Here is a 14826-nt window from a genome sequence, read left to right on the forward strand (position 1 = left end):
TATTTTAGGATATAGATATCAATTTATAAGAAAGAGACAATTCTTAGTTAAAAGTAATTATTACAAAGCATTTCTAATAAAGCAGAGAAATAATTCCTTGTTGTTCAATTTGGAGTCTGTTGAGCCATTAAAAACTGTTTCAAAAACAATAAAATACTCTAGCATTCACTTTCCCCCAACCAAACAACCTAGTCTTAGTTCCTATGGCAGACAGCAAGAATTAGAAAAGGAAGAAACAAACACATGTTTGAGAGTTCCAGTTGTGTGGCATATAGTATAGGTAATAGTAACCCTGGAATTGAAGAGGGAAATGATCTTCCCCCACACAACTTGCTTTTCTGAATCTACTGTTACAGCCTCTAGATCCTCTTCACCATCTCCATTTCCCCAGGTAAAACTTCCCACCTCTTCCCTGGATAACTTTAAAAGCTCCTAATTGATCTCTCTTCTTTTGCCTTTGTCCCTGCAATTTGTTCTCATCCCAGCAACCAGACTGATGCGCTTACAGTTCCCCAGAGACAACCTCTCTTACTTTATTCAAAGACAACAAGCCCTATCCAAACTATTCCCCATCCTGTCTTCTCCCCTCAGTGATTCAGTTCCACTACTCTGGCAACTTTGCTGGCTTAGGAACAGACCATTCTCACCTCAGGTACTTTGTGGCGCTCTTCCCTTTACCCAAGTTTTTATTTTTTTAATTTATTTTAATTTAATTTATTTATTGCAACACTGAACTCAAGGCTTTCGGTTTGCCAGTCTCACACTCTACCATTTGAACCATCCATAGCTCTACCCACAAGTTGTTGTTTTTTTTTTGGGGGGGGGGCACCGGTCGTGGGGCCTGAACTCTGGGCCTGGGCACTGTCCCTCAGCTCTTCAGCTCAAGGCTAGCGCTCTACCACTTGAGCTACAGCGCCACTTCTGGCTTTTTTCTTTTTTGCTTATGTGGTGCTGAGGAATCGAACCCAGGGCCTCATGTATGCAAGGCAAGCGCTCTACCACTGAGCCACCTTCCCAGCCCCATACCCACAAAGTTTTTATCTGGAATCCTCATAGCTTATTCCTTTCACTTCCTTCAGGATTTTTGCTCATTCTGCAAATGATTCTTGGAAACCAGTAGCTCCTAGTTATTGAGTGCTAAGACTTGAATTCAGAACTTCTCACTCATAGCTGGCACTCTATCACTTAAGTCATGCCTCCACTTCTAGCTTTTTGCTGCTTTATTGGAGATAAGAGTCTCTGAGGTTTGTTTGCCTAGGTTTGTCTTTGAATAGAGATCCTCAGATTCAGCCTCCGGAGTAGCCAGGATTATAGGTGAGAGCCACTAGCACCCAACTAATTGATTTTTAAAAATAGGGTGGCATTATGGTTCCCAGGCTGGCTTAGAATTCATGGGCTCACAACATCCTCCTGCCTCAGCCTCTTGAATACTGTGACTACAGCCTCATAGCATCAGTGAATACCCTATTTATAACTGCAAACCTTACAGTATATATATAGAGATAGATATAGATATATGTATATAGCATTACATTATTATCACTGCAAACCTCCCCCTTGTTCCTTCTTTAGGCTAGTTTTTTTTTTCCCATAAAAGTAACAACCACATAATTACTACATATATTTACTTGCTTTGTTTGTTGTCAGATTGTCCTCATTGGTTTACAAATTCTATGAGGTTAGAGATTTCTGTGTTTTATTCAGTGTTGTATTTCTTTCTTTCCTTTTTTCTTTTTCTTTTTCTTTTCTTTTTGGTCGGTCGTGGGGCTTGAACTCTGAGCCTGGGTGCTATCCCTCAGCTGTTCAAGGCTAGCTCTCTACCACTTGAGCCACAGCACCACTTCTGATTTTCTGGTGGTTTATTGGAGATAAGAGTTTCACAGACTTTCCTGCGCAGGCTGGGTTTGAACCGTGATCCTCAGATCTCAGCTTCCTTAGTAGCTAGAATTACCAGCATGAGCCACCAACACCCAGATTCTTTTCTTTCCTTTCCTTTCCTTTTCCTTCTTTCCTTTTCTTTCCTTCCTTCCTTCCTTCCTTTCTTTCTTTCTTTTTCTTTCTTTCTTTCATCAGTTGTGGGGCTTGAACTCAGGGCCTGGGTGCTGTCCCTGAGCTCTTTTGCTCAAGGCTAGTGCTCTACTACTTTGAGCCACGGTGCCACTTCTGGTTTTTGAGTGGTTAATTGGTGTAATTAAGAGTCTCACAACCTTTGCTGCCCAACCTGGCTTTAAACTGTGATCCTGAGATCTCAGCCTCCTGAGTAGCTAGGATTACAGGTATAAGCCAATAGCACCTGGCTTTAAGTACTGTATTTCTTTCTTTCTTTTTTTGGGGGGAGGGGGTCTGAACTCTGGGGCTGGGCGCTGTCCCTCAGCTCTTCAGCTCAAGGCTAGCACTCTACCACTTGAGTCACAGTGCCACTTCCAGCTTTTTTGGTTATATGGTGCTGAGAAATCGAACCTAGGGCTTCAAGCATGCAAGGCAAGCGCTCTACCACTGAGCCACCTTCCCAGCCCTAGTGCTGTATTTCTATAGCTAGTATACACTTTGTATCCAACAAATGCTTATTGGCTGAATGAATATCCATACAAATCTAGTAACCAGTACTGTGAATAAGATAGGGGCATGATATAAGCAATAGAGGAGTACCTTGACTCAAGCATAAAGCTCAGAGCTCAAACACTAGTGCTGAAAATAAAACAGAAGAAAACAAAACACAACAAAAACACTCACAAGTAACACATACACACACACACACACACACACACACACACACACACACACACAATCAATCAATCAAGCAGATTGTGGTCCCAGCTACTGTGGAGGCAAAGGTAGGAGGATCATGATTTTTGGCCAGCCCAGACAAAGTTAGTATGAGATCCTATCTGAAAATGAAACTAGAAGCAAAAGGACTAGGGTCAGTACTCAAGTGAGAGTGCTTGCCTATGAGGCGCTGAGTTCAATTCCGAGGGCCACAAAACAAACAAAAACAAAAAAATAAAAAAATATTATATAGAAGTAATTTATGCAACAAATTGATAAAAATTTATAGTTACATAAATGAACATGTAACATAGTAGATGCGATAGTCCAAAATATTAGGGAGCACAGGAGCTGAGACAGGATCATTTGAGCCTAGGAGTTTAAGTCCTGGTTGGGCAACATAGTAAGACCCTGTTTCAAAAAATACAAACAAGGGAGGGGGGATGGGAAGGGATGGGAAGGGGAAACAAAGGAGGAGGCAACAATGCTTGATAAGAAATGTCCTCATTACCTTGCCCATGTAACTGTAACCCCTCTGTATGGTATTTTCACACACACACACACACACACAAAACAGCTACATGAAAACACACACACACACACACACACACACACACACACACACAAACCATATACAGATTTTTTTTTTCTTGTCAGTCATGGGGCTTGAACACTGGGCCTGGGCGTTGTCCCTCAGTTCTTCAGCTCAAGGCTAGCTCTCTACTACTTGAGCCACAGTGCCACTTCTGGTTTTCCGGTGGTTTATTGGAGATAAGAGTCTCATAGACTTTCCTACCCCTGCTGGCTTTGAACCACAATTCTCAGATCTCAGCCTCCTGAGTAGCTAGGATTATAGGTGTGAGCTACCAGGACTCTGCTATACACGGATTTAACAAACATTTTGTAATCCATTTCAGCTCAAACAATGTTTAAATGATTTCCGGTTGTTCTTGTAACCATTACTTACTCAGCCAGCACAAGGTATTAGTTTCTTCTTGGTAGTCCAAGGGTGCCCTCTATCTGAGTGCTGAAAAAAATCCAGAGGCAAATTAACACTTAACAAAGCTGATAATTTCTCAAGTAAATTCTTAATCCGTAGATCTATGGAATTGATTCTCTCTTTAATTACTGCTGGAAAGTGCTCAGAAAAAAACAAATGTCATGTCATTTGTTACGAGACCACCAGAATAATTAAATCTATGACTCTGTAACTGACCTGGAAATGTGGAGAAAGGTTTCTTATTTTTCTCAGTATTTATCTCATATCATGCACTAAGATTTTTGGCATGAATCACCTATATAAGTATATTGATCTCTTTGTTCTACCCATGTAAAACTATACTTTAACATGCCATTGTAGCAGTGTGCCCAGTAATGAGTTTCGCCAACATTAAATATTTATTGGATCTCTTTTAAGTGCAGGATACTATACTTGCAGAAAGGACAGAGAGAACAGAACAGAACGGAAGAGAACAGAAGAGAAGGGAACTCTCTACTGGAGAAATAATATAGTTTCTAAATCAGGTGTTTATAAAGGATGTATACAAAGAAATATGATAAAAAGCTCATTGAAAAATATGCTTCTCTCAGTTTGCTGCTTTGTAGAATCTTAGGAAAGTTACTCAACTTCTCTTAAGTTCAGTGTTTCTGTAATATGGAGATAATGTCTACTTCAAAAGAAAGTTGTAGCCGGGCACTGGTGGCTCATCCCTATCATCCTAGCTATTCAGGAAGCTAAGATCTGAGAATCACAGTTCAAAGTCAGCCTGAGCAGGAAAGTCCATAAGACTCTTACTTCCAATTAACTGCCAGAAAAAAGTGGTGTTGTGGCTCAAAGTGGTAGAGCATTAGCTTTGGGCAAAAGAGTTCACTGACAGCACCCAGGCCCTGAGTTCAAGCCCTATGACCAATAAAAAAAAGTTGCAAAGCTTAGCAGAGACATTTATGAAGGCCTAGGTGCTATTAGTATTTTGTTGGGCACCAACAAAAGGTAGCTGTTTTTATTACTATTATTATGAAAAGATTTTTTTAAATGAAAAGATTCTTGAATAATAGCATACGAAGAGATTTCATTTTCTTCTAGCGGAAATATGTGTAAGTAAAATATTTGCTTGATATTCTATTTTTTTTGGGGGGGGGCAGTATTAGTATTGCTTCCAGGGCCTTGCACTCACCTGACTTGCTTTGTTCATGAGTGACAATCTATCACTTGAGCCACACCTTTAGTCTGGCTTTTTTCTTTTTATAGTCCTGGGGTTTGAATTCATGGTCTCATGCTTGATGAGCAAGTACTCAACTACTTGAGCCACGCCTCCAGCCAGATAATAAAAGATTTCTAAAGAAAACTAAATATAAAAGTTATTATACTGAGGCTGGGGAGGTGACTCAGTGGTAGAGTGCTTGCCTCCCATGCATGAGGCCCTGGGTTCGATTCTTCAGCATCACATAAAGAGAAAAGGCCAGAAGTGGCACTGTGGCTCATTGGTAGAGCGCTAGCCTTGAGCTGAACAGTTCAGGGACAGCGCCCAGGCCTAGAGTTCAAGCTCCACAACGGACCAAAAAAAAAATTATTATACTTCAGATTCCTTTACTCTTAATGAGATTTAAGGAGATAATACAAGATACATACAAGAATATGTATTTGTGGGTACTTCAGATGGCTTGTTTGTTCCTTTGAAACATGTCAGCAATTTTGTCACATTTATGGCTATCTACATATGTAATAACATGAAAGCTCAAGAACAGAATCGAGATCATAAAAGGAATCTCAGTAATAATCTATTCTGATTGGTTTTTATGAATAAGTACTTATAAACAATGCTATTTGAAAGTTCACCTTATAAATTTTATTAATTTCTGGACTGGGAATGTAGCTTAGTGGTAGAGTGCTTGCCTAGCATACACGAAACCCTGGGTTTGATTCCTCAGTACCCCATAAACAGAAAAAGCCAGAAGTGGCACTGTGGCTCAAGTGGTAGAGTGCTAGCCTTGAGCAAAAAGAAACACAGTGCCTAGGGCCTGAGTTCAAGCCCCAGGACTTGGAAAAAAAATTCTCTGGAGAGAATATGACATATATATTTATATCGTTAAGAAATAGTGAAATTAGCATGGTATAATTTGCTAAGAAAAATTAAGGTAGGCTAAAGACTATGTACTATCTCATTTAATTTTCCTACTAGCCAGAGTTAGCTGTTACTTTCTCCATTTGCAAAGATTCTGAGGCATAGAGAGGTTATGTAACTTACTAAATTCACATAGCTAGAACATAGAATTAAATTCTGATTTTTATTAGAATTAAATTCTGGCTGATTCCACAGTCTGAAATCTTAACCTCTACCTTATAGTCTTCCTGACACTTAAAAAACAATCTTCCTATATTATTCCTCTTCCCTCTCCCCTCCTCCTTTATCGCTTTCTCCTTTTCTTTACCTTTTGGTAGTACTGAGGACTTAAACTCAGGGCTTTGGCAGGAGAGCACTGCTCCACTTGAGCCACTTCCTCACCACTACCTTTTCTTTCTTTAGTGTTTGTTCTGTTTGTTTTTTCAGATAAGACCTCATATTTTCCCCAGACTGGTCTCACTCAGATCATGATCCTCCCACCTACCTTGGCCACGTAACTGAGATTGCAGATGTAGTCACGCTATATTGATCTTATTGGCTGAGATCAGATCTTGCAAACCTTATACCTGGGTTGGCCTTGAACCCCAACCCTCCCAATGTCTTGCCTCCTGAGTTAGCTGGAATTACAAGCAGGGTAAACCACTATGCTCAGCCAATAATCTTAAATATCCATTTTGTTGCTAAACTTTCGTAGTTCCTTAACTAAAAATGTGTGCGTTTTCCCTTTTACATACCCACACCAATTTGCATTAACCCAACTAACAGACTCGTACCTGGTACCCAGCTACCATCCCCCAATTGCCCAGGTACAGGCCCCCGGGGCAGTCTGAAGCCCCCCAACATTCCTAAAAGATAGTCCCTTTGGTCCTCTCATTCAACGAATTCCTGTTTAACTGCAGCAGTGTGTTTCTCTGCGGAAAACCAACTCGGGCCTCGCTTTCAGCCACGACACACAGGCGCTCTCCCTGCCTGTCAATCGGTGTTGGCCACGGCCTCCTCATGGCTGCGTGTGATTTACCACGCGCCGTCCCCGGCGCCCGGCGGGCCTGCGGCTTCTTCCCCGCATCCCTCACGGCCACCCGCGGCCCCGTTTCGGCCTCACAGCCGGCCTCAGACTACGCGGCGCCATCCTCCCTGCCAACGCAGGAGAGGCTTCAGGCCACGGCCAGGCCTATGGGACTGAAGGCCAGGAGGGCGGGGAGGGTCTGGAAGTTTGGGGCTCGCAGACCCCCCCCTCCTGGCCGGCTGGGGCGGGACGCAGGGTATCTCAGTCTGGGGTTTCCTCCCGCGGAGAGGCCCGGCTCCCGGGACTCCGAGCGGAACTACAACTCCCAGCTCCGTGGCTTCCCGGACTTCCGGAATTCAGCTACCGCCTGGCCGGAAGCAGCTGAGACCCGGCCAACTGAGCCGGGGGCGGGGGGATTTAATTCAGCCGGAGGAAGGGGGCGGGGAGAGTCGTGGGGGGCACCTGACATTTCGCCACCATGAACGTGGTTTTTGCTGTGAAGCAGTACATTTCCAAAATGATAGAGGACAGCGGGCCTGGGATGAAAGTGCTGCTCATGGACAAAGAGACGGTGAGTGGGCTTTGGCTCGACGTGGGTTGGCGGACGGGTCCTCCCTCCCTGGGTGTGTAGCCCGTCCGAATGCCATTTAATTCGGGGTAATGAGGGTCAGTCCTGTGTCGCACTGGAAAGTCGTGTGAGGCTTTCCCAGGGGGGTTTCCATCTAAATGGCTCTGAATCGGTGCCTCGAGACTTCTTGTACCCGACACAATGTCTCTACTAAGAAATCAGCTCCTGTGTGAGCATACGTGGAAGCTTTCAGGACACTCCTGCTGTTTTCACTCAGGCTGGTGTTTTCCAAGAAAAGCTGTTACAGCTCAAACTGGAATGACAGGTTGTTGGCCACAGACATAAAGAAAGGGAAACACTTGAATGAGATGGGAAACATTTCTTGTTCAATTTATGGATTGTTCCTATTCCGACAGAGCATGTTTTTCATGCTGACACGTTACTTCCTGTTTTGGATGTTCAGTGAATGTTATTCTGTATTTTAGAGCTTATCAAGTTAGATCTTAGTGCTTTCTTAAAAAATTTTTTTTAAAGGTTTTCTTTCTGAACTAGCATCACCTGGTTAATTCTTTTCCTTTCCAGACTGGTATCGTGAGTATGGTATATACACAATCAGAGATTCTTCAGAAGGAAGTATACCTCTTTGAACGCATTGATTCTCAAAATCGAGAGATCATGAAACACCTGAAGGCAATTTGTTTTCTTCGACCTACAAAGGTACTACACAAACTTGATCTACCGTCTTCCCAGACAAATGCAGAGCATTCTGACCTGAAAGCATTATGAAGGCAAAATAAATTTATATTATCATCATTTGTGTATCATAATTATCCTAGTTTGTCCGTTACAACTTTCATTCTTCTCTTTATCATAGATCGGTGTACACCTTTCAGCCAGTTTTTCCTTTAAGATGCTATTGAGGTTCATGGCACTTCCCAAAGTTACTAACTACTCTGATAGAGACTCATATCACTTTATTCCTGGATTAACTTCCATACTTTTCAGTTAACACCACTGGCACTTACTTAATCTTATATATAGTTGTTAGTATTTTTAAACCTTTTCCATTTTATTCACATCTATACCTAGAAACAAATAGTAGTTTAATTTTACTTTCATGATTACATCTATAGTTAGTGACCCAATAGTCACTAGATTGCTAGATTGGTCTTCCATTATGTATCCTACCTTCCTGTAACTCAATTTTGCTTTTCCAGTTTCCAACTGGGCTTCTTTTGCTCAAAGTTAGCATTCTGCCATTTAAGCCACAGCTCCACTTCAGCTTTTTAGAGATAAAAGACTCATTTTCCTGCCTGGGCTGTCTTCAAACTATGACCCTCAGATATCAGCCTCCTGAGTAGCTAGGATTACATGTGTATGAGCCACCAGTGCCCAACTCATTTTTCAGTTTTTGTCCATCACTTTCTAAATTTGAGCATCTCCTTTAAAAATCTTTTGCTAGGGCTGGGAATGTGGCTTAGTGGTAGAGTGCTTGTCTAACATGCATGGGACCCTGAGTTCAATTCCTCAGTACCACATAAACAGAAAAAGCCAGAATTGGCATTGTGGCTCAAGTGGTAGAGTGCTAACCTTGAGCAGAAGCTCAGGGACAGTGCCCAGGCCCTGAGTTCAAGCCCCAGGACTGGAACATAAATTCTTTGCTATTTCTATCTTATTTTGTATATTCTCTTGTTTCATATCCATGTTCTTCAACTCTATTGCACTTTCACCATGCTTGTACATTGTGTACTTCTCAAAATAAAAATCTGAGTATATCACTGTTGCTTGAAATCCTAAGATGACTTCTCATTGCTTTTGTTACATAGACAGAACTCTTTTCTGTGGCCCATTGTGGTCTAATTTCTACTATTTCTTTAGCCTCGTTTCAAACTTTTTCCATTTTGTACTCTACACCTACACCAATAGTCTTTTAGTCCACTGCATTTCCTCTTATTCCAGCATGCCACAGGACTTCGCATGGGCTCCTCCTTTTGTCTAGAACTTCTCAAGTCCTCAGGAAAACCCTCCCAGGGCTTACTGACCAGGTCAAACTCCTTTGATTAAATGCAGCACTATCTTTTCCCTTCCCAGTCACTTGTCATGGTAAAGTTACATGGTTTGTGATTAATATTTGTCTTTCCTGTCAGCAGTAAGCTCTATGAGAGCAGAAGTTATATTTATTTTCTCTCATTAATGTGTCCTCTGTAGTTGCTACAGAGAACACTTAATAAATATTTGCTTCATATAACTTGATGAATATAAATTGTTTCATATTTGTTGTTCTGACTCATAAAATTTTGTTTCAAGACAGGTTTTAATAGATCATTTAATTCATTATTCCCCCAACTGTGAGAGAACCTCTTTCACAGCAATATGCACTCTCAAACTCTCTTAGGCTTCGTCTTTTTTACCTAGCATATTATGAGAAAGTAATCATAGATTTAAAATATTTTTATTTGAAGTCTGTAATCCTAGCTACCTTGGAGACAGGCAGGAGATTAAGGTTCAAGGCCAGCCCAGACAAAATAAGGTCTGGAAACTCCATATCAACCAGCAGCTGGATATGGTGGTGTGTACAGTTATTCCAGCTATGGAAAAAGCACAAATGGGATCAATGTCCAGGCCAGCCTGGGCAAAAAATGAGTCCCTATTTCAAAAATAACCAACTCAAGCCAGAAGTGGAGCTATGGCTCAAGTGGTAGAGTGTTATCCTTGAGTACAAAAACTTAGGAACAGGGCCTAGGCCCTGAATTTGAGCCCCAGGACTGGCATCATTTAAAAAAAAAAAAAAAACTTCGAAAAGTGGCAGATAGAGTGACTCAAGTGGTAGAGTGTCTGCCTAGCAAGTGCAAGACTGAATTCAAAACTCAGTATCACCAAAAAATAATTTTTTCCAGATGTATTGATACACTCCTGCAATTCTTAGCACTTGGATACTGAAGCAAGAAAATAGAGAGCTCAAGATCCACATAGCAGACCTACGAAGCCTACGTGACTGCCATAAAAATGTTTGTCCTTAAGATTTTGTCATTTAATTTTTAATGCATTTAAGTCTAGATGATAATTTACTTTTCTCCATTTAGTAAATAATATACCTTAAGCTGTTTTTCATAGTGTAAATAAAAATGAATATTAAATTTTAAAAGACCATAGAATGTTTAGTTTTGGAGCCAGTTTATATAAAACTTTATCCATGTGTTATAGTCTCAAATATAAATAAAATACATGTCATGACTTTTCATAGTTGGAATTGTCATAGTTAGAAAGGTCATATAAAAACTGTTGTTTTGCTTCTATCAATCATATTTTATTTTATTTTATTTTTTTTTTATTTTTTTTTGTCGGTCGTGGGGCTTGAACTCTGGGCCTGGGCGCTATCCCTCAGCTCTTCAGCTCAAGGCGAGCGCTCTACCACTTGAGCTACAGCGCCACTTCCGGTTTTCTGGTGGTTTATTGGAGATAGGAGTCTCACAGTCTCTCCTGCCCGGGCTGGCTTTGAACCGCGATCCTCAGATCTCAGCCTCCTGAGTAGCTAGGATTACAGGCGTGAGCCACCAGCGCCCGGCTTTATCAATCATATTTTAAAATAATGAAAGAAAATGTCAGCATGTTGTTTGCAAAACTTCACAAACATTACAGTCGTGCAGACCCTTCAGTCCCAATAAGTTAAAGGATTACACACATTTTAATTTTCTAAATAAAGATTTTGATTATATGAATACAATTTACAGACAAGCATCTTGAAGTAAATTTGCATAATTATTTTATATTACATTATTTGCATCATATATATATATATAATAACATTTTTATTTATTTTGCCAGTTCTGGGGCTTGAACTTTGGGCCTGGGCACTATCCCTAAAGCTAGCACTCTTACCACTAGAGCCACAGCTCCACTTCTTTTTCTGGTTAACTGGAAATTTAGGGACTTTTCTGTTTGGGTTGGCTTTGAAACAGATCTCAGATCTCAGCTCCTGGAATAGCTAGTAGGCGTGAGCCACCAGCACCCAACTTACATCCTTTATATTTTTATCTTAATAAAGCCAAGATAAGAAAACGAGCACGGGGGTAACACTGTTAAAAAAAGAAATGTACTAGCCAGGTGCCAGTGGCTCATGCCTGTAATCCTAGCTGCTAAGGAGAAGGAGATCTGAGGATCATGGTTCAAAGCCAACCAGGGCAGGAAAGTTCTTGAGACTCTTATCTCCAATTAATCACCAAAAAACTGGAATAGGTGCTATGGCTCAAGTGATAGAGTTCTAGCCTCGAGCTGAACTCGCTGAGGGACAGCACCCAGGCCCAGAGTTCAAGCCCCACAACTGACAAAAAAAAAAGAAAAAGAAAAGAAAAGAAATGTACTCCTTATTTTACTTATATAATTATAACTAACCTCCCTGTACATCACCCTTACAATAAAATTTAAATTAAAAAATAAAGGTAGTTAATATTAACTGTATATTAATTTTAATATATGTATACTATTAAATCCTATGTATGATTCTAGTTGTCATATTTAATATTTCCTTTTTGTCTTCAGCCCTCACTAGCTAACACGTAGTCTTGTCCTCAGCATACAGTCGATTCAGTAAATAAATCAATCAATGGATGATACTTATTACTTTTTGATTTAAGCAGTTTTCTTCATATCTGCTTTGTTTAATTGTTCTGTATTTTCTAGGAGAATGTGGATTATCTGATTCAGGAACTCCGAAGACCCAAATACAGTATATATTTTATTTGTAAGTATGTTAGTTCCTTGTTCAGTCATGTATATGCGTCCCAGGTTTTATGTTCCATAGAGCACTTTGTATCATCAAGTCCATTGAATCCCTCACTGTAAAAGTCTGGCTTATGTGACAGCCTTTCAAAGTAGTAAAGGTATTGTAGCCAGTATTCTCTTAAAAAGAGCTAAATATGATTTCCATTTATCATTGTCTTCTTTTTTTTTAATTTAATTTTATTTTATTTGAGAACATACTGTACAGAGGGGCTACAATTACATGGGCAGGATAATGCATACATTTCTTACCAAGCATTGCAGCCTCCTCCTTTGTTTACCCTTCACCTCCCTATCATTGTCTTCTTAAAAAGTAAAAGCCTTTTTAGTTTTATTTTGCCTTTCAAGATGCTTCATAAGTAAAAAGTTTTAAGTTGTCAAATTTTACATTCTACCTCCACCAAAAAGGAAGCAAAACCAAAGTCATGTTTACTTATTTCTATATTTCACTTACAAATTGATATATAGATGCTGATTTTATTTGGGAACATGCTATACTTGGTGCGTTAGAAAAGTAAAGATTTACTTTGCATATATCCAGCTTCTCTTTGCTACTTTATGTAATGCATGAATGTAAAAATCACCAGGTAGTTATGGGTTGGAAGTCTGGAAATAAAGTAGGTTTATGATTACTATACAATTGAGGTGGCTTTTTCTGATCTAATACATTCTGCTATGGAAGTTACATCTGTTCTCCTCTAGATGTCATTATTGATCTTTGAAGAATTAGCAATGGTTCCAAAACAAAGGACAAAACAACACTCAGTCAGTAGGACATTTAAGATGTTCTAAAGCTTTTGAGTTTTAGGGTTTACACTATAGTCCACATATTGTATAATTTAATAATTATACAAAACATTAACATTTGTAACAACACTACATTTTAAAAGAATTATCCATTTTATTTTCTTTGATCCTTTAAACATCTCAAAAGATATGAATGAGCTATTTTGTTAGTCTGTCATCCCAATTTTTGTTCATTTCTTTTAGTTATTTGTTTTTGGCTAATAGTCATCATTTTTCTTTTTTAATTACACTTTTAATTTTGAAATAATTGAAGATTTACATGTGCTATGGTTTGCATATGGTTTGTTCCCTCCAAAACCTGTGTTAGAATTTAGTGCCTATTGTAAGATATTAAACTAAGTTTTCCATAGTCTGGATCATCTGAATTATACCACCATGGAAGTAGTTTTACATGTTTCTTGCAGTTTAAAATATTCCTTTACCTGTAAATTCCTAGGTAGATGTACAGCCTTGATTGGGTTAAGTTTCCATTTGTCTTTGGCAGGATACTCAATAAGTTATATTGCATCATTTCATTACTTGTTTGTTCTTGAGACACCAACAACTGTTGATGCTCAGTGCTTAGGGTCCATCACTAGGGACATCTAATTCAATTGTAACATTTCTTCTATATTTTTGCTTTGGTAGTGATTTTGTAGGTTGTTTGTAGATTGAGTTATGTAACTCAAGCTGGCCTTGAGTTTACTGTGTGATCCAAGCAGGCCTCAAATTTACAACCTTCCTAATGTATTCTCCTAAGTGCTGGCTGGGACTACTCTGGACAGCATGTGCCACTACACCTGGCTTTCTTCTTTATTTTTAGTTTGTTTTTGTTTTTGTTTTCAATACTGGGATTTAAAATCAGGGTCCTGTGCTTGCCAGGCAAGTGATTTAACAACTTGAGCCACACTGTCAGCCCATTTTTGCATTGGTTATTTTCAGGGTAGGGACTAGTTTTATATTCTGGCTGGCATGGGCTGCAGCCTGTCTATTTATGCTTTCTGGAATCATTGGGGTGACAGGCTCACAGTACCAGGCCTACCCATTATGTTATCCCAAAGCTGGGATAGCAGGTGCCAGCTACCAAAGCTCAGCCATTTGGTTGAGATGGAGTCTTAGTCTTGTGAACTTTTATGATGAACTGGCCTCAAATCTTGCTCCCTCAAACCTTTGCCTCCCAAATAGCTTGGGTCACAGCACTTGGCTAGATGAAATATTTTATAAAGAAATTTTTTCTAGCTGGGCAGCGGTGGCTCACACCTGCAATCCTGGCTACTCAGGAGGCTGAGATCTGAAGATGGCAATTCAAGGCCAGCCCAGGGCAACCAAGTCCATGAGACTCCTATCTCCAATTAACCACCAGAAAACTAGAAGTGGTGCTGTGGCTCAAGTGGTAGAGTGCTTACTTTGAACTGAAGAGCTGAGGGACAGCACTCAAGCCCAGATTTTAAGCCCCACAACTGACAACAAAAAATAATTTAAAAATAAGAAAATTTTTCTAAGGGTTGGGAATGTAGTTCAATGGTTGAGTTTTTGGCCTATATGGGCAAAAAAATTCCTCATCTACTATTTAATATAATTTACATAAAAGAAAGGATTAAAAGGAAGCATTGCTTTTTTCCCTTGATTTACTATTTTCATATAATAACTTGATTACCTAAGAAGATTCTCTAGTATTTCCTATGGTGGTCTTTTTTGTATTATTTATAGATTTAAGCATTTATAAACTGTTTTCAATTTGAAGGCGTATGGCTTTGGCATATACCATATTTTGAACTAAACTTTACTTATTCATTAGG

At 39.8% G+C, this 14826-nt stretch overlaps 1 protein-coding gene across 5 annotated transcripts in view; it reads left to right on the top strand.

The window, feature by feature from the left end:
- LOC138827467 (vacuolar protein sorting-associated protein 45) overlaps positions 1 to 14826 on the top strand; it is an 89957-nt gene that overhangs the window by 29613 nt on the left and 45518 nt on the right. For 2 of the 5 annotated variants that reach the window (XM_070022980.1, XM_070022981.1), the window contains exons 1-3: positions 7337 to 7465; positions 8045 to 8179; positions 12143 to 12203. In XM_070022980.1, coding sequence (XP_069879081.1) covers positions 7373 to 7465; positions 8045 to 8179; positions 12143 to 12203 — 289 coding nt within the window. In that variant the 5' untranslated portion in view covers positions 7337 to 7372. Of the gene's footprint in view, positions 1 to 7336; positions 7466 to 7601; positions 7788 to 8044; positions 8180 to 12142; positions 12204 to 14826 lie in introns of those variants that run through there. The other 3 variants (XM_070022982.1, XM_070022983.1, XM_070022984.1) reach the window with 2 other exon arrangements.

The sequence above is a fragment of the Dipodomys merriami genome, unplaced genomic scaffold, assembly GCF_024711535.1.
Source record: "Dipodomys merriami isolate MVZ:Mamm:240054 unplaced genomic scaffold, mDipMer1.0.p SCAF_156, whole genome shotgun sequence".
Classification (NCBI taxonomy): domain Eukaryota; kingdom Metazoa; phylum Chordata; class Mammalia; order Rodentia; family Heteromyidae; genus Dipodomys; species Dipodomys merriami.